The sequence below is a fragment of the Mastomys coucha genome, unplaced genomic scaffold (assembly GCF_008632895.1).
Source record: "Mastomys coucha isolate ucsf_1 unplaced genomic scaffold, UCSF_Mcou_1 pScaffold22, whole genome shotgun sequence".
NCBI classification, from domain to species: domain Eukaryota; kingdom Metazoa; phylum Chordata; class Mammalia; order Rodentia; family Muridae; genus Mastomys; species Mastomys coucha.
This window is the reverse complement of record NW_022196905.1, coordinates 116,342,237-116,362,401: the sequence shown is the minus strand read 5'-3', so window position 1 is coordinate 116,362,401 and position 20,165 is coordinate 116,342,237. Positions and strand designations below refer to the sequence as shown.

At 47.8% G+C, this 20,165-nt stretch overlaps 1 protein-coding gene across 3 annotated transcripts in view; it reads right to left on the bottom strand.

Annotated features, from left to right (window-relative positions):
- P2rx7 (purinergic receptor P2X 7) overlaps positions 1-16,075 on the bottom strand; it is a 41,298-nt gene extending 25,223 nt beyond the window's left edge. The window contains exons 1-4 of one of the 3 annotated variants that reach the window (XM_031337788.1): positions 15,695-16,075; positions 5,053-5,221; positions 3,728-3,796; positions 970-1,042 (exon numbers count right to left, since the gene is read on the bottom strand). In XM_031337788.1, the coding sequence (XP_031193648.1) occupies positions 970-1,042; positions 3,728-3,796; positions 5,053-5,221; positions 15,695-15,819 (436 nt within the window). In that variant the 5' untranslated portion in view covers positions 15,820-16,075. Of the gene's footprint in view, positions 1-969; positions 1,043-1,229; positions 2,989-3,727; positions 3,797-5,052; positions 5,222-7,759; positions 7,989-15,694 lie in introns of those variants that run through there. The other 2 variants (XM_031337789.1, XM_031337790.1) reach the window with 2 other exon arrangements.
- Positions 16,076-20,165: the final 4,090 nt, after the last annotated feature.

The following is a 20,165-nucleotide window of genomic DNA, read 5'->3' as shown; positions in this document are numbered from 1 at the left end:
AGCCACACGACGAAGTAGGGGGCACCCTTCTGAAGTGTGAGGAAAGTAGAAAGTTTGCTAAGGGACAAGCCACATTACAGTGATCTCCATGGCAATTCACACACACACATGTTATAGAGTGGAATTCGACGCTCATGCGTCTTTCTGTGAGTGTAAGTGTATACATCATAACTGCTGGTTGTTCTTCTGGTTTCGAGACAGGATCTGTCTATTTAAGCTCTGGCTGGTCTGGAAGACTGGCCTCAAACTCAGATCTCAAAAAGAGATCTACCTGCCTCTGCCTCTGCCTCTGCCTCTGCCTCTGCCTCTGCCTCTGCCTCTGCCTCTGCCTCTGCCTCTGCCTCTGCCTCTGCCTCCTCTGCCTCTGCCTCCTCTGCCTCTGCCGCCTCTGCCTCCTCTGCCTCTGCCTCTGCTGCCTCTACTGCCTCTGCCTCTGCCACCTCCCCTGCCCCTGCCCCTGTCTCTGCCTCTGACTCGAGAGCTGGGATTAAAGACCTGCAGAACCACTGCCTTTTAAAGATGAAACACGAGGCAATGTCTTTTTGCAAGGCTGGGGCTGAAGCTCAGCGGTACAATGCTTATCCAGCCTGCATGAAGCCCTGGGTTCAATCTCTAGAATGGAGAGCAGGAGGAGGGAGAGAGGGTGGGAGGGAAGGAGTGAAGAAGGGAGAAGAAGTAAAAATGGAAAAGTTAAACCCCCAGGTCCTTGGAGAAACAAGTTCATGTCCCTCCACCTTTGAGAAGGAACAATTAGACCAGCTTCTCTCACTGGGAATTGAAGTCCTGCTTATAGGCTTCAGCTGGCCTGTGGGGGAACAAATCAGGGGACAGACACAGTCTCACCTGTGATTTGGTGGAGCAAAAGGCTCAAAAAGCCAGAAACTAAGGACCCGAAACTGGACATCATAAGTGTCACAAAGATGTCAGACCAACCCTCTCAGCAGTCCAGGGAAAGACATAGAAAAGTACCTTTGCTTTGAGGGTTCGTCCTTCCCTTCTTACAACCCAGGTCGGAAGAGCACTGTGCACCACGGCTGGGATACTGCAGGGAGAACAGAATGAACATTGCCTCATGAGCCACCAAAACTCCACAGACACCTGCTCGCCACTGTTTCTCTGCAACCCTACTCACAATGACCAGAAAGAGAATACAGACCAAAATCCATCAGTGTGAGAGGAGACAAGGTGGTACATTCATAGGTGGAGAGTGTATGAGTGTGTGTGTGAGTGTGAGTGTGCGTGCATTAACATCAGCTGTCTTTTTCTATCGCTCTTCCATATACATATTTGAGACAGGGTCTCCCACTGAGACTGTAGCTCACTTATTTGGCTGCACTGGCTGACCATCAAGCCCCAGGGCTCTACCAGTCGGTCTCCCCAGCACTAGGATTTGCAAGTGTGCACAGCTGTACCCGGTTCTTTATATGGATACTGGGGTACACACATCCTTATGCTTGATGGCAAGCACATTAGTGACTAATCCAGCTTCCCAGACCCCCATTTGTGGCATCTTATTCAGCCAGGTCCTGACACATGCTACATTATGGGCCGCCTTCAAACCACGGTGTGGGGCGAAAGGAGCAAGACACATGAGGCCACATTCTGTATGGTTCTCTAGATGGGAAATCCACAAGGACAGAGCGTGGCCGTCCATGGCTGTGGAGAGGGTGGGAGAGATTGGTTGCTAATGGGGACAGTTTGTTTTGGGAGTCAAAGTTTCCTTGGGGTGGAGGTGATAGAAAATTTCTGGAATTAGGCAGTGGTTTGCACAATGTATACTTGGAAGTCATAGGCTTGAGACTATATGCTTCTATCTCAATTAAAAACAAGAATAAATATAAACAGCAGATATCAGGGCAGCCAAGAGGCCCTTTCCAGGATGGTTTTTGGGGTAGAGAGCAGATGGCGAGGTTGAAGGTTAAAGTGGCCTTGCCACCACAGAACTGACCACAGAACTGAGTGAGCAGACAGGTACTACGATGCAGCAGGTGATGTGAGAAGAAAGGACTCCGGCAGCCCGCTCCTGGCTGGAGGAAATGGGTCAGCCGTGCCTGGGGGCTGAAGGGCAGAATAAGGGAAGAGGAAAGAGAACATTTGCTTTCTGCATTTTTGGCTTCACGCAGAGGGTCTAATGGCCGTCTCAGGAAAGACAGAACTAACAGAGGTGCACAATAGCCTCCGGTCATTGTTATCTGGGTATCTGCGTCTAAGAGTGGGGCCAAGGTTCTAGGTCCTGAGTCCAGGTACTTACTCCTGGGTTCTGTGAGAGCAGCTTTCTGTGTGGGCTGTGTGACCTTGGCCGCTCTGTAGAAGGAGTAACTTGCTTTGTCTGGCTGGCATGGCTGCTGGGGGCGTGGAATGGCTTTGGGAAAGAGGGCTTCTCATGTAGTCCTTGCTCAGTGGACAGCTCACAGTTTTCACACTCATTTTCTCTTTACTGCCTGGATTGCTTGCTTTCTGTGGCCCACCAGGCCCCTGGGTTCTTCTCTAAGTAACCCTGAAATTCAACTATGAATCTCTTGTCTGCAAAGCCTAAGTCACATCTTTGTCATCCAACTACCTGCTGGACTCATTATAGGTCTTGAAAATCATAGAATGAATGAATGAATGAATGAATGAATGATTATGTACTCATGCTCTTGGGCAGTTGTGATAGAAGAATCTCCCAGGAAAGGAGATAAACCAACCCTGTGTTTGAGTTTGTTTTGTGTTTTTTGTTTGTTTGTTTTTGCTTTTGTTTTTAAATCTCTAAAAGAAACTCTAACCTTAGTTTTGTGATTGCTGCATGCATTGGAGAGGTTTCTTGATCATTCTCCTGGCTGACAGACCAAGCATTTCCCTTCCTTTTCAACTGGGCCTATCTGGGATCACAGAAGACAGAAGAAAAATATACTATGCCAGCTCCAGGCTTAGGTCTTCCTTCTTGGCTCTGGGATTCCCGAGCCGCAGTTTGGAAAGCTGGCTACTTTCCTGGAGGGTGGAAAGTCCCTGAGAAGAGAGAAACTCTTCAACAGTCCCTGGAGATGGAAAGGAGCCCGGCACTTTGAGCCTCCAGAGGAGGGCTAATGACAACTCTGAGAAACAAGCCAAATCAACAGAAAGCCCATCCAGCTGAGCTCGGTCCACCACGGACCTGTGAGAACAACCCCAGCTGTGTGAAAGCCCTTCGGGTCCACAGGAGTTGGAATAGCTGGACCGCACCATATACATTCAGATGTACATTGGGGCTTGGCCATATTTCCTGAGCCAACTAGGGATAGAGTATTGACAAACGAGAGGAGACACCCATCCAGGTGGAACACCGAGGCCAGAAGATAACGTAGGTTAAACTCCCCGCCCCAGAGTCACGTGGTGCTCTCCAGGCTGTCTGCCTTGGGGAGGCCTTGGGTTTCCTCTGGTGTGAGTGGTCCTCTTGGTTCCAATAGCAGCATGTTTTCTGAGGGCTCACAGTGTTATCGCGCTATGTCTTAAGTATTCTCTGGTATAAACTAGGTCCTGGGAGTTATCCTCCTGAATTTGTGAGGCTTCTCAGTGAAATGTGAAATAGATCACACACATGCCAGAACCATACTGTTTGTGAGCGGCACAGAGTGCCTGGCGAAGGAAAGAGCAGGTGTTCACACAGGCCCCTGGCCTGAAGCCGGAGACTCGGGTGGACAGACAGAGACTTCTTGGGTCCCAGAATGCTTCTCAGCCGGTGTCCTCCCGGAGTGGGTCCCCTGCTTACCTCAGGACACAGCTTCTGCACTTGGCCTTCAGACTTGAGATAATTTGTCATTACAAAGAACGAGTTCCCCTGCAGAGAGAAATGGAGGGACAAAGGCCAGGCCTTTAGAGAGCAGAACTCCTTAAACATCATAATATGTTTTGCTAAGTGGCGGGAGGGGTGGTGGGGGGAGCCTTTGTACTCTTGGAAGCCTTTAGAAATCGGCCGTGGGCAGCATGGACTTTGCCCAGGGCTTAATATCAAAGCTGCAGGAACTGTCCTGCCAGGCAAGGGGGAGTGGAGGAACTTTCAAAGGAAGGGAGCAGTCATTTTCCAAGCCAGGCTCAAAAGCAGCTGTGTCATTTTTCTGACACAGTAAAATCCCATTAAAATCAAGACTCCGGAGAGCCTGGGATGTGGAGGTGGGGTGTGGGCTGCACCCTGGGCAGGCTGTTCAGATTTCTCAAGGCTTAATGGAAGGCCATGGGGCTTCCCACTAACTGGGCAATCAGTGGCTTTTGTGGTTTATAGCTAGAAACAAATAGCAGCTTGGGTCTGATGGTTATGCCAAGTGCCCTGGCTCCCCAGGGTGGCAAATGGACCATTTTGTTCCTCCCCCTCCATCTGTTCCTAACTCCTCCACCCCTCTTTTATTTCTCCTTTTTTGGTAACTCCTTTCATTTTCCCTGCTTTGCAAACTCAGCTAGCCACACACACTTCTCCGTGGCCTACACCTTTTCTTTCTTTGTCACCACATCCTTCCTTTTGAAAGGCTCACGGACTGTTTCCTGGTGACCTTTTCAATATAGGACACCCAAAACGTATAGAAAACAAGCCCTCTGCCCTTCTGAACCCAGGCTGAGCTTGCTACTCGGTGACCCTACTCCTAAAGCCCCGTATGCCTCGGTGTGAGTGAATGAGATCATGTTTGGGATGTGCCAGGACGCAGCGCTATTTTGAGCAGCCCGGTAGGACTGGATAAAGCAAAGACGCATCTTTGAGCGGCTGGATGTGACCTAGTTTTGCAATTTTTAGGTTTTCTCAGTTGGGATTTTTCACAGGTTTTAAATAGGGCCAGTGTCTTTCTTTTCTTTTGAGACAAGGTCTTACACATTTCAGGCTGGCCTCAAACTCACTGTGCAGCTAGCTGAGGGTGACCTTGATCAGCTGTTTCTCCAGCCTTGACCTCCTGGGCTACAGGGTTTCATGCTTGCTAGCCAAGCATTCTACCAGTTGAGCTATGTATCCTTAGTTCCAAGCTAACTTTCTTTTTTCTTTTTGAAATGAGGCCCTAGACTCCTAAGGATGGGGACAGGGACGTGACCTGGAGTTCCCCCGGCACTCACCTGCAAAGGGAAGGTGTAGTCCGCAGTGTCAAAGATGCTGCTCACTAACTTCGTCACCCCACCCTCCGTGACACTCTCTGTCACCTCTGCAATGCCTTTGACCTTGGTGTGCACGGAGCTGATAACGGGCTCTTTCCGCTGATACAGCTTGTCACTCACCAAAGCAAAGCTGGGGACAGATGAGAAAGCTTCAATGGTTTCCTCACAACAGAAGGCTGCAGACTCTGGGGGATGGAGTGTCATGGGAGCTGCTGCTGTTGACAATCTGCTTCTGCTCCCTGTGACTCTCCCTGCTACAAACTGGGGCTAGCAGCTGTACCTGCCCCTCCCTTTATCACTGCCTACTATAGACGGCATCTCAACTCAGAGCTCTGCTCTTGGAGAGTTGAATGGCTATGTCCCGGACTCAGTGCCATCTTGGCTGGGCTTGCTTTTGTTTCAAGGTTTATATTATCTATCTGTCTATCTATCTATCTATCTATCTATCTATCTATCTATCTATCTATCTATCCATCCATCCATCTATCTAAGACAGGACCTCTCTATGTAATCCTATCTTGGTGTGGACCAGGATGGCCTTCGAACTCAGAAAGATCCTCCTAGCTCTGCCTCTTGAGTGCTGGGATTAACAGCATGTGCTACCACATCCTGCACTTATAAGAAATGCATGAAATCAATAAATCTATCAGAAAGAAAATGGATAGTTGCCAGGAGAGGAGAAATGGAGAGGAACAGTTAATGAGTGTATTACTTCCTTTTAAGATGACAGAAATATTAATCCCAGCACTTGGGAGGCAGAGGCAGGTAGATTTCTGAGTTTGAGGCCAGCCTGGTCTACAGAGTGAGCTCCAGGACAGCCAGGGCTATATAGAGAAACCCTGTCTTGAAAAACAAAAAACAAAAAAACAAAACAAAACAAGACAGAAATACATTGGTAGATAAAGGCGTTACTACATGTTATCATGCACCTGTTAAACACTGGTGTGTTTACATTAAAATAGTCCTTCATTCTGCCCCCTTTACGTAGTCAGTTTTATGCTATATGAATTTCACCTCAATAGGTGAGATGAATATCACACATCTGTATAAACATAGACATATGTCTATAGAAATATCAAAATAAAGGAACAAAGATCAAATTCAGAATGATTATTATGGAGAAAAACAGTGAAACGGGGTGAAGGATAACTTTACAGGGAGCAGAGCTGGATCAGTGTGCTTTGTTTCTTAAGTCACACAGAGGCACATAGATACTACATTACTCACAGAGGGTCTGGAGAGATGGCCCAGTGGTTAAGAGCACCGACTGCTCTTCCAGAGGTCCCGAGTTCAATTCCCAGCCACCACATAGTGGCTCACAACCATCTGTAATGAGATCCGATGCCCTCTTCTGCTGTGTCTGAAGACAGCTACAGTGTACTCACATACATGAAATAAATAAATTAATTAATCCTAAAAAATAACCACGTTATTCACAGGACATTCTAGCGCTTCTCCAACAGGGATTAAAGAAGAAAGACATTGGTCTAGTGAGGTGGTTCCATGAGTAAAGTCACTTGCTGACAAGACCGACGACCTGGGTTCAATCCCCAGGACCTACACAAACATGGAAGGTGAGAACTGTCTTCTGAACCTTCTTCCCTTGCCCCCACATGCACACCAGGGCACATGAGCATGCGACTGCACACAAAATGTAGACAGTTTTTAAAAAGATGTTAGAGCTAGAGAGTCAGATTTGGGACCCACTCAGCAAGCCTGATACAGAGAGCAATAGAACACATATAGACAAATGCAATTACAAGTGCTCTGTCTCACCTCGGCCTCAAAACACATACAAAATACTTGGGATTTTCTTTCAAGATATCTATTGCAACTTTCTCCCAGAGTAACACGTGCTCTACCATTTGGGAAGCTCGGTCTTATGCATCATCTCCATTCTAGACTATGTAACATGATGATCTCTTTGTTTGTTTGTTTTTTTCGAGATAGGGTTTCTTTGTGTAGCCTTGGCTGTCCTGGAACTCACTCTGTAAACCAGGCTGGCCTCGAACTCAGAACTCAGAAATCCACCTGCCTCTGCCTCCCAAGCGCTGGGATTAAAGGCACGCGCCACCACCGCCCGGCACATGATGACCTCTGATTGAATCCAACTATTTCAAACTAGCTAAGGCTTTGCAAACATAATGGACCTTTGTATCATAATGAACATGAAAATTATATTAACATATTCCAGAGATGAAGCAAAGGAGGCAAGAGGCAAAGAGAGTCTGCAGTATCTTACCCTATAGAAAGAATAGTCTAATTATCAATTCAGTCACCAACTCTTGACCTCGTGGAATGATTCAAGAGAAGCTAGACATCTTCTCTGGGCCATGGGTTCAGCCCATGAATGGGGTTATAGTTCTCTCATCTCTAACCTCAGGGACTCTAAGAAACTGGTGTTCAATGCATTTGGGTGCATGCAAAGCTACCAGCCCCTGAAGCAAGCACAGTATCAAGGAGCTGGGATCTAGCTGAGCCTGGTAGGGTGGGCGAAATTAAGAGGAGCTGGAGAGCCTGGCAGGCAGAGGAGATCTGACACAGGAGAAGCTGGGGTCACCCAGACACTCTGGCCAAAGAAGGGTTAGCCTGGAGGAGCAGGGATTCAGTGGAGGCAGAGAAAGAGGTTGGGTCATGGAGCCCTGGGACTGGCTCTGGCTGGACTCACCAGATGTAGATGAAGATGGCCCCTAGGATGGTGTTCTTCAGAGTCCCAATCCATATGCTATGGATTTCAAGGATTTTCACGGATTTATAGCTGCATAAATGGCTCACTGGCAGCATGGTGAGAAGGTTCTCAGAGCGCCCCGGGGGAGGAAGTGACTGGAAGCCAAGTCTGCCTATCTCTTCTAAGGAACCTCAGAGTTCTGAGCAAAGGTAACTCTAAAGCGAAAGCTCTGAGAGAGACCTCCCTCTTCAGAAGGCTGGTGGCTAGCTTCAGGTTTTGCTGCCTGTATATACACCCTCACAGCTTGTTACCAGGGAGCATTTGTGCAAGCAACTTCTTCACCAGGTCAAGGGCATATACATTGTGGCTCAGTTCCTTGCATCAAACTACAGAAGGCTACATTGTTTCACGCAGTGAACATCCGTAAAGCAAAAGTGTGCATACTACCTTTTACGAGTCAGTCTTGTCTTCCCCCTACCCTCCACCCTCCTTCCACCCCCCTACCCCCACCCCCGTCACTCCCACCAACTCCCTGGCTTTTTGAGACAGGGTTTCTCTGTGTGACAGCCTGACAGTCTTGGCTTTGTAGACCAGGCTGGCTTTACAGAGATCCTCCTGTCTCTGCCTCCTGAGTGCTAAGATTAAAGTCATGTGCCACCACTCCCAGCCACAAGGGTCTTGACAGCCATGTCTACGTGGGTATGAGATAGTGAAGGGTCCAAACAGCACCTGTGTATCAGTCCGGAGATGAGGACAGATGAAGCAGTTGTGAGAGCCCTCTGAAGGAGAAGAGCACAGGATGGACCTGTCATGGGTGATTACAGAAGGGAGCCAGGTAAGCTTCCCCAGCCGTTGCTGGCTGGTCCCCGTGAAGATGACCATGGTGATGGTGGTGATTTTTCATTTATCTGCCTCCCTCTTCTCCCCATCTACATTTAAATATAATTTCCCATCTTAAAAATACCGCCCCTCCCAATTCTCTGCCTCCGCCATGCAGGGCCTGGCTCCTCCTGTGGAGTCCAGTCTTGAAAGAGTGAGTCACCACATCCATTTCTGCACCTCCATTCACTCCTCCACCCACTCCAGTCTGGCTCCCACTCCCATTGCTTCTCCAGAGCCTCCCTCACCAACACACTCTTTCCCTCCCAGGGCTAGCAGGCATGCTGCAGATGCCGTCAGTCGACTCCGGTGACTGTGGACCACTTCCTTCTTCTTCTAACCACAGCCTCAAGGAGCCTACAGGGTTCTCCTGACCTCCTTGGATCTCCCTGGCATCTATCTCAGAATCCTTTGGGAAGTTCTGCATCTCCATGTCCTTTGAATGTTAGTGCCACTTAGGGCTCTCTCTTCCCAGCTTCTATGTTTTGTTTTTTGTTTTTTGTTTTGGTTTCTTCGAGACAGGGTTTCTCTGTGTAGAAACTCACTCTGTAGACCAGGCTGGCCTCGAACTCAGAAATCCGCCTGCCTCTGCCTCCCAAGTGCTGGGACTAAAGGCGTGCGCCACCACTGCCCGGCTCTTCCTAGCTTCTTGCTTTCATCTAGTTACCTCTTGTGCTAGTCTACTGAAGATGCCCATGGCTTCAGTTACCATCTGTAGGCTGGTGGCATACAGTCTGTCTTAAAGCTGTGTAACAAATAACTACACAACCGATATGCGTAGTTCTGAGTCTCATGTACCCGTCTAACTAAACGTCTTAAGCTCGGAACTCAGCCTTTAACACCAATTACCTTTTCTCCTGAACGGACTAGCCCCAGAAAGGTATTCCACCAACTTCTCATTAGTTGCCCAAGTCAGGAATGTGGCAACTCTTAACCCTCTCTCTGCTTACCCTCACCCACCCTACCCCTTGCCCATCCATTCTACTATGAGTCCTATTGTTTGAGGTGGGCAAGGTAGTATGTGCCAGTGATCCTTCCGCTTGAGTGGTGGTGGAGTGGGGGCAGGGGTAGCTGTTCAGGGCTAGGTATAGCTGCATATGGAAACTACATATTAAAACCCTGTCTCAGAAAACCGAAATCAGCTGAGCGCTGGTGGCGCACGCCTTTAATCCCAGCACTTGGGAGGCAGAGGCAGGCCGATTTTTGATTTCAAAGCCAGCCTGGTCTACAGAGTGAGTTCCAGAACAGCCAGGGCTACACAGAGAAACTCTGTCTCGAAAAACCAAAAAACAAAAAAGAAAAAAGAAAAAAGAAAAAGAAAACCAAGATCAAAGAAATTCTACTACTTTATCTTCCTCATATTATTCAATTCCACCTGTCCTCTGTCACTGCCACCTCCTCAGGCTGGGTCACCGTCAGTTCACAAACAGGTGATCCAATACAGTTTAGTCTCCCTCCAGGTCTTGGTTCTGTCCCCTCTGGTCTCCAGGCTGAGTGTGAACTCTGGATGAAGACTGGATGAACTCAATCACTGTTGAAAGTTCAATCTTGGCTCTGCCCCTGACTGGCTATGTGACTTTGGCCACCGACGAGATTTGTAAATATTGTTAAGACAGTTCATCCTATGATCTATCAGATGGTCAAAGACCGGGTTCTCTTGGACACTACACAGTCAGGAAGCAGGCTACACCAGGACAAAGGTCTCTGTGGGCCACTGCCCAATGGGAATCCACAGAACCAACAGTCCTTCTCAGGAATGTGAGAACCAGGCAGCAGGACCTCAACTGACACAGCTCCCTGAAATGTGCTGGATCCTACCAGTCAGCCATCCTGGTAGGATCCTTCCTCATCTCTGGAACCAGGCAGTGGCATCTTATCAGGGAGAACAGTCTAGACACAAGACTTTGAGGTGTACGTTCACCTTAGGTAATCTGGGTGGATTCCAAATGCCCAGGTGTCCCCGTGAAGGAGACCAAGGGTGGCCCGACAGGCAGAAAAAGCGACATCGTGGAAACACAGTGGATAGAAGACAGGACAAAGGTCACCTTCTTCTTGATGTTTCCCCAGCACCTTTAAGATAAATCTCGATTCTGTCCATGGTCTGGGCCCTGCTGGTTTCTGCAGTCCCCAGACCTCCCCTAGGGACACTGCAATGCCAGCCTGATGCTGCGAACCCGTAGCCCAGTGCTGTGCCAACAGCCAGGGAGGCTGAGCTGGCATGGACGCCAGAAGCCCTGTGGGTATGCGGCAATCTACTTAGAAGCCTCAGGTAGCACTTGAGCAGAGGGACCGGCTTCCCCGGGCAGCTAAAGGAGAAAGGGCTTGGACTATTTTTTTTTTTTTTTGAGATTATGTATTTCAGATTTTGCTTTTAACTCTTTGGGGCTAGACACATATAAAAGGATATTACAGACCGTAGTAATCAAAATATTTTAAGCTGGGTAGTGGTGGTGCATGCTTTTAAAATCCCAGCACCAGGGAGGCAGAGGCAGGTGGATCTCTGTGAGTTCGAGGCCAGCCTGGTCTATAGGACAAGTTCCAGAACGGCCCAGGCTACACAGTTAAGACCTGTCTCAAAAACATAAAACAAACAAACAAAAAAATGTCACACAGAACTCAGTGTCTGGACAGGCCTAAAAAAACCTGATCTTAGGGGCTGGAGAGATGGCTCAGTGAGTAAGAACACCAACTGCTCTTCCGAAGGTCCAGAGTTCAAATCCCAGCAACCACATGGTGGCTTACAACCACCCGTAATGAGATCTGACGCCCTTTTCTGGTGCGTCTGAAAAACAGCTACAGTGTACTTAATTATAATAATAAATAAATCTTTAAAAAAACAAAACAAAAAAAAAAAACCTGATCTTAGACCTGAGGTGTATGCTCCAGCCAGTCTTCTGAGGTAGTCAGTCGCTGACATCTCCTAGCTCAGTTGTGTTCTAGATTGGTCTCTGCTTAAGTCTGTGGAGAGATCTGCATGCTTTCTTTATTCAGGCATAAAGACGCCCTAAGAAATATTTCATTATTAGCTAATACTGAGATTAAACATTATTTCCTGGCCTCCACAGTGTTTCAATAATCCTAATTGATTTCCTAGCTGTAATTAGCTTGGAATTTTTACTAAGAAGCTGTCTTACCAGACAGGGTATCTCCAAAGTTAGAGAGAGTAGTAGTAGTTCAGGTACTAATTGTCAGAGCAGTCCCACACAAAGCAGAATTTCTTTACTAACTAGAGAGAAGTTGTAGGGCTTCCATCACTAATTATCTACGTTATAGCCAAGGATATTCTCAAGGACCTCCAGCTGCTTGCCTCAGAAAGACCCTGAGGATTTTACTTGGGGCTGCCAGAATAGCCCAAGAAGAAGGACACCACTGCTCCTCCGCCTTGCACCTGGCTGTTTGATCTTACTGACTTTGATGTGACTACTACCTGCCTACGTGACTTCTGTAGTTTGCCTTGTTTTGCTGTATACCGTATAAGCCTGATTTTTCACTTTGCAAATTGCATTCAGTTACGACACTCCCTTGTGTCCTGTCTGTTGGTCACTCGCCGAATTCTTTGCTCACCAGGCCAGAACTTTTATCATCCCGAGGAACAAGGGGTCCCCGAAGCAACCCAGTCTGTGGCAAAACAAAAACAAAAAAGCAAAAAAAAAAGCCCCCCAAAAAAGAAAAAACAAAAAAATAAAACAAACAAACAAACAAACAAAAAAGACAAAATAAAACAAACAACCCCCATGACGACAACAAAGACCATTTTAACTGCTTGGTCAGCGTCCCTACCAGTGCTGAGTAAGCTTGTCTCTTTTTGATCTTGCATGGAAAAGACAACCCTCATCCACGGGACCCCCCCAAGCCATCTTTCCCCCAAAGCCATCTCAACTTGACTCATATCTCTCTGACTCCACCATCCGTTCCATTCTAGGCCAGCTGTGATCTTTCTATTAGCTGAGTGACTCCAGCAGACTCTCAGTGGCCCCTTATACCCTGTTCTCGTCCTACCAAATGTCCCGTTCCCTCTGCACAGTAGCCACTGGAGAGCCTTCGGATACACCGGTCAGAAGGTTCCATTCCCCAGACAGATAGAGAGGCTCTGCAGAGAATCACATTCTTATCTGTCCTGTCTCCCGCTCCTCCCTTGTCTCCTGAGCTTCCGGATGGTGGGAGTCGTTGCGGGCCCTCTTGTTTGCTTTGATCTTTATAGTTACTATTCTTTCTGTCCCACGTGTCACGTGGCTGGAGTCTTCATCTACAGGGGTCTCCTCTTTTTTTTTTTTTAAAGATTTATTTATTTATTTATTTATTTATTTATTTATACGAGTACACTGTATCACTCGCTCTGATCTAAAGACTTATTTATTATTATATCTAAGTACACTGTCGCTGTCATCAGACAGTACCGGAAGAAGGCGTCAGATCTCATTATGGATGGTTGTGAGCCACCATGTGGTTGCTGGGATTTGAACTCGGGACCCTTGGAAGACAGTCAGTGCTCTTAACCGCTGAGCCATCTCTCCCAACCCCAGGGGGTCTACTCTTAAGTGAGCCTTTTCTAATCCTCCAGCTGCCCAGACTCTATCTTATCATCCAGGGCCAAGGTGATGAATTGAACATTCCATTCTCCCCCCCCCAAACCCCACCCCCAAGGCCATAGAGACTGTGCCTGGGTTGGTTTGGTGTCTGGTATCTTCTCCACCTACATCATGGTTTCACAGAAGAGGCCCGGCCTTACAGGTATGAGGCCGCTCTTTGGGGAACAGCCAGCCAATCAGGGAGTACTTTTTGAAAACCCACAAATAAGCACAGGCAACAACCCTCCCCCCAGCAAAAGACAGCCTGGGGCTTTCAACGGACATTTCTGTGCTTGCTGTTGGCGGAGGTCAGCTGGGTCAGGGGACGCGGCTGTAAAAGACATCAGCCCTCTCTGATCTTCTTTGGCCACTGAAATATTTCTGAGCTCGGTCTCCTGGGAAGAGGAAAACATCTTCCCAGTAGCCTCGATGATAAAGCAGGTACCTTTCTTTCCATCGTTGTCCAATGACCGTATGAACAGACATAGAAACCGAGTCTCAGGCAAGTTAAGTGACTTGGCCAGGAAAATGTATTCAGGATTATAGGATAGGCCACCTCCGAGCTTGGTAAATGGCTCCGCGGGCTAAGTGTTTGCCACGGAGGCAGAAAGATACAACTTCAGCTCACAGCACCCATGTAAAAACTGAGCATAGCAGCAGGTGCCTGTAAGGCCAGCACTGGGGAGGCGGAGACTCCAGGATTCTGGCGCTTGATGGCCAGTCAGTCTAGCTGAATAGGTGAGCTTCAGGTGGCTCAACCCCGGCCCCCACCCATCCGCACGCACCCCCTTACACACAAACAAATACACTCTCAGAGGCCATTCTCACTCTTTGTAAACCACAGCACCTCCACACACTGTGTCAAACGCACCATCGGTATCATCGTCGGGGCAACTGGAGCCAAAGCCACAATGAGAGAGAGAGCACTTCACACCCACGAGGTGAGTTACAGCCCGAAAGCCACAGCACTCGCCGCCTGGTGAGGATGTGGACAGAGCGGGGGACTCCCAGTCAGGCTCTGAGGCTGTGAAAAGGTGAAGATGCCAGGGAGAACAATACAGCCGTGACTCCCAGGGTGACAGACATGCAGTTGTCACATGACCTAACAAGTTCCTCTCCCGCCCTGCGCCCCCCCCACCCCCAGGTAAACCCAGGAGAGATTAAGACTTATGTTCAGGTGACAAAGAGAGAAGCAACCCAGCGTCCAGCATCTGTGCATGGGAAGAAGTGGTCTTAGCCAGTGGGCGGTCTACTTCCATAGTGCTGTACTTAACTACATACAGGGGACTATTATCCAGTCATCAATAGTCTACAGTATAGATACACTAGCTCTAACGCGAAGTGAGCACTGGAAACAGACTAAGAGGAAGAGTCAGTCACAAAGGACCACATGCCGCGTGATTCTATTTATATGAAATGTATATATAGCTGTGTGTGCGTGAGTATATATATATATGTACACATACACACATATATACACACATGCACATATACATATATGCACATACATATACATATATATACACATACACACATATATACATATATATACATCCATATACATATATACATATATGCACACATGCACACATACACACATATATACACACATACATATATACATATATACATAAACATACATACACACATATACATACATATACACATACATACATATATACATACACATTACATATATGTATATGTGTACATATACATATACATGTAAACCCACAGGAACAGAAAATGGATTGGTGGGTACTTGAACTAAGGGACAACATTTTAGACTGATAAAAATGTTCTTTTTGTTTGGTTGGTTTTGTTTTTCAAAACAAGGGTTTCTCTGTGTAGTCCTGGCTGTCCTCGAACTTGCTTTGTAGATAGACAGACTGGACTCTGGCTCCCCAGTGCTGGGACTAAAGGCATGCACCACTACACCCGGCTGAAAACGTTCTTGATTTTGGTGACTCCTGCACAGCTCGATGAATACATGGGAAGCCACGGACATGAACGCTGTGAATCAGTGAAAGTCTGGGGTACACATTTTGTGTACCTTCATAAGTGGTTTTCAAAGGCCCCCTAGATGCTCTAAAAAACGACATTTCCAAACCTGGTTCAAACTCTCCTAAGCAGAAGGATGATTCAGAGCCCACAAGGGAAATCCCCTCATCTCCGTGCGAGCCCAGGGTGTTGGCCTCTGTCTCCCAGGTTCCCCGGGCATGTCTTGCCTTGCTCATCTTGGCAGGCCTTGGCTGCTGTTGAAAAAAGGCAGAAGGGAGGCACACAGCCCGCCTCCCTCTCTGCAGCTTCCTCCAGCTACAGCCAAGGACAGCTTCCTCTTACTGTTTCCTCCCAGCAAGCTATGAGAGCGTGTCTCAGATTTAAGGACCACATAGAATCCAACGAGTGCACCAGCAGCTGCATCGTGGGGCTGCCGGGCGGCGCTGTCCAGTGCTGCAGAGATCTGCCCATCCCACGCCCCGCTTACCTAACATAGGAAAAGACGATCATGTGCAACACCCACTTGATGGTGCCATAATTCACGCTCTGGATCCGGGTGACTTTGTTTGTCTCATACTGCAAGACATCGTTCCAGCTGCAGCAAGCCGGCATGGCGACAGGCTCGTTCTGTTCAGGCTGGACTTGGGCTAGACCTTCTTTCCAGGCTAGACCACAGCAAGCCCCCACCTAGGAGCAGCCAAAGAAAACACACCAATTGATTGATTCTCAGCAGGAACGTTAAACTTCCAGCTCCTCCAGCGACTGCAGCGGGGGCGGGTCCTGGCAACTGCCCCGAGTGTGAGTGGAATAAACAAAAACCAAGTCCTACAGGCCTAGCTGGCAGATGACCCCGCCCTGCCAGCCTCCACCAGACGCCCGCACAAAGATGGTGTTCAGAAGATGGGCATTTTTAAAATTCCCCCTCCCCACCCCTTTCCTTTTGCTCTTAAGAACTCATTTCATTTTGTAGAAAGGAGCTGTCCTTCAAATGTCGTAAGACCCAGTGTGACTCAGACAAGGGCCTAGATGTGTCCACTGCCTCCAGCCCCCAGCTCAGACCCATCCCGTTTCTTTTCTTTTGTTGCCTGTTTGAGACCCATTCTCAAGCAGCCCAGGCTGACCTCAGATTTGTTATTTACCAGAGGCTAGCCCTGAACTTCTGATCCTTCCGCCTCTACTTCCTGAGTACAGGGATTACAAGAGAGCCCCACCACACCCCACAGAGATTAGCCCTTTGTTTCCCGACAACCCTTTGTTCAGTCCACGTGTACAGGTGCACCCGGTGACTGAATGGTGTCTTTGTCCTCCTCTGCTGCAGGCGATACTCTGGTCTGCCAAAGATGGCAGCCAGATCAGATTCATTGCCTGGGAAGACTATACCTGCGCTTTGTCTTACTCCCTCCATTGTCTAGATTCCATCTCATGACCTGGTCCAGTCAGTCCCCGACCACTAAGAACAAAGCTGCATCCAGTAGCTCTCCTAAGCATTCCTGAGGGAGACTCCTCCTGAGGGAGGACCAAGGCTATCTCCAAACAGGAGAGGATGTGGTATCACTGTAGGGTTCTGAGAAAGGTGAAATTGAGAGGAAATCTTGTTTGGTTTATTTATTTATTTATTTATTTATTTATTTATTTATTTATTTATTGCTTTGGGGTTTTCTTGTTCTATTGTCTACGTGTTTTGTTTTGAGACAGGGTCTCCTGTAACTCAGGCTTCTCTGTAACCTACCATGTGGCTGAGACTGGCCCTTAACCCCCCATCTTCCCACACCTTCAGCTAACAAATTCTGGGATTATAGTTGTGAGGTACCACACCTGCTCAGACAGGCTGAAGGAAAGCGGGATGTATAAAATGGACATTTCCCACATGGGTTACCCAATGGATCCATGGTCCCGGGTAATAAAGACATGATCGTCCTCAAATGAGGCACCGGCAGACCCTGGTGTCTGGGGCTCTGTACAGACATGGATATGGCCGGGCGGTGGTGGCGCACGCCTTTAATCCCAGCACTTGGGAGGCAGAGGCAGGTGGATTTCTGAGTTCGAGGCCAGCCTGGTCTACAGAGTGAGTTCCAGGACAGCCAGGGCTACACAGAGAAACCCTGTCTCGAAAAACAAAAAAACAAAAAAACAAAAACAAAAAAACAAAAAACAAAAACAAAAACAAAAAAACAAAAAACAAAAACAAAAAAAACCAACAAAACAAACAAACAAAAAACCCATGGATATGGCTGCTGCTTCTCTGGATCAAGACTTAGAATCTTTCAGGCCTAAGTGGAGCATTTCATTCGGAGAGCCTGACTTTAGAGTACAAGGCTCCTCCCTGAGAAGGGAAGCAAAGAACCATTTCCCTGCAAGCAGCCCAACCCACCGCTGTCTTCCCTGCTGGATTATGGGCCAGGCGGAGTTACCTGTGGAGTTACCTGCGGTTTCCAGCCTAACCTAATTTGTACTTTCTCATCCTTAGGATCTCCTGCAAGGCCCCTGCTCCTGTTGGCTCCAGTTCGAGGCACTAGAAGGTAGGGGTGCTGGATGAGTCTCCCAACCCTCTCTGTTTGCCTAGGAGGCCTGGGAGTGGTAAGGGCTTCCCTCGGTTACCCTCCCCAGGCAGCACACTCTTACCGCTTTCTCCTAACTCTGCCCCCCACCTTTGTCATTACTCTTTCAAAACTCTGAGGAATGATGAGGTAACCTTCATCTGCAGAAAGAATAAACGGGGCCAGTGAGATGGTGAAGGTGCTGGCCACGAAACCTGATGACCTGAGTTCGATCCTCAGGACCCAAATAATCGGAGAGAACTAACCCCATTAACTTGTGTACACGTATTTAATGGAGTTAGTTCTCTCCGAATGTTCAAGCAAGCTACACACACTCAAACACACACCAGAGATGAATCTAACAATTTTTTTTATTATTATAAATGAGTACACTGTAGCTGTCTTCAGACACACCGGAAGGTGTCAGTTTTCATTACGAGTGGTTGTGAACCACCATGTGGTTGCTGGGATTTGAACTCAGGACCTTCGGAAGAGCAGTCAGTGCTCTTATCTGCTGAGCTAACTCACCAGCCTAACAATTTTTTTTAAAGATTTATTTATTTACTTTATGTATATGAGTACACTGTAGCTGTATAATGGTTGTGAGCCTTCAATGCGGTTACTGGAATTGAACTCAGGACCTCTGCTCGCTCTAGCCCCATTCACTCTGGCCCATTTATTATTATATGTAAGTACACTGTAGCTATCTTTAGACCCACCAGAAGAGGGCTTCAGATCTCATTACGGATGGTTGTGAGCCACCATGTGGTTGCTGGGATTTGAACTCTGGACCTTCGGAAGAACAGTCGGTGCTCTTAACCACTGAGCCATCTCTCCAGCCCCCGAATGTAACAATTTTAAATAGTAGGCCAAAGGGCTTCCATTAGAGCCGTAAAGTCTGGTGGTTAGAACTAGTACAAGTCCAAAAATGTCCGTCCACTAAAGAGTGCATCAACAAAAAAAAACGTGGCGCGTAAGGAAAGCACTTAGTTGGAGATGGCTTATGGGTTTAGAGGCTTAGTCAATTATCATCATGGCGTGCAAGCAGGCATGGTGCCGGGGAAGAAGCCAGAGTTCTACATCTGGATCAGTGGGCAGCAGGCAGAGAGAGAGAGAGAGAGAGAGAGAGAGAGAGAGAGAGAGAGAGAGAGAGAGAGAGAGAGAGAGAGAGAGAGAGAGAGAAAGAGAGAGACATTAGGCCTGCCTTGAGCATCTGAGACCTCAGAACCCACCCCCACTCCCTAATAGTGCCATGTCCTGGTGACCAAGCATTCAAGTCTATGAGCCTGTGGGGGCCGTTCCTATCCACCAGAACTGTTATCAAGATTACCAATACTCCTCGGTGGCCAGTTTTACCGGACATATGCGTGTTCCTTATGTCGCTTGCTCTCTTGGCCACTTCCTCCCTACTTCTTGGACTGACTCCTCTTCTATTTCTGTGACTCTCCTGGTCTCACGTTGTCCTAGTTTCTCATTTTTGCCTCTGGGACTCTTATCATTCAATGACTCTCTTCTCCTCGCACATCAGCTCCAGCGACCCTTCCTCAGAGTTTCTGTGTCCCTGACGGTCAGCACAGGACAGGCTGTGCAGCCGTAACACAGCACCCTCGTGGGCTTAAGATATCGGTGTTGTTTCTCATCCGTGCTAACACATCCATCACTAATGGAGCAGCCTCTTCTTGACCTCTTGAATGAGAACTCCAGACTCTCACGGCAGCAATTAAATGCTGACCTAGAAACAAAGCACTCTTTATTGCTTGTCACTGATTGGCCAAAAGTAATGTCTTGGTCCCACCTAGCCAATAAAGCCATGGAATTCAGTCCTACCATGTATCCCTGGTGTGCCCAGAAACAGAAGCAGCAGAACTGTTTAGTGAATAGTGATAATGACAATTACTCGCGCGCGCACACACACACACACACACACACACACACACACACACACACACACACACACAACCTCCCTTGCCACATCTGCTCCATTTCCTCCACATATCTTTCATTAAGAATTATCCAAAACAGGGCCTGGAGAGATGATTCCACAATTACAAGCACTTGCTGTTTTTTCCAGAGAACACAAGTCTAGTTCCTCATGTTGGGTGGCTCACAACTGTCTGTAACTCCAGATCTAAGGCATCTGATACACTCTTCTGGCCTCTGTAGGCACTTGTTTTTTGTTTTTTTTTTTATTTTTTTTTTTGTTTTTGGTTTTTCAAGACAGGGTTTCTCTGTGTAGCCCTGGCTGTTCTGGAACTCACTCTGTAGACCAGGCTGACCTCAAACTCAGAAATCTGTCTATCTCTGCCTCCCAAGTGCTGGGATTAAAGGCGTGTGCCACCACACCCGGCTCTGTAGGCACTTGTAACCCCATGTGTGGTTGCATACATACAAGTATACATACACACACACCTAAAAGTAAAT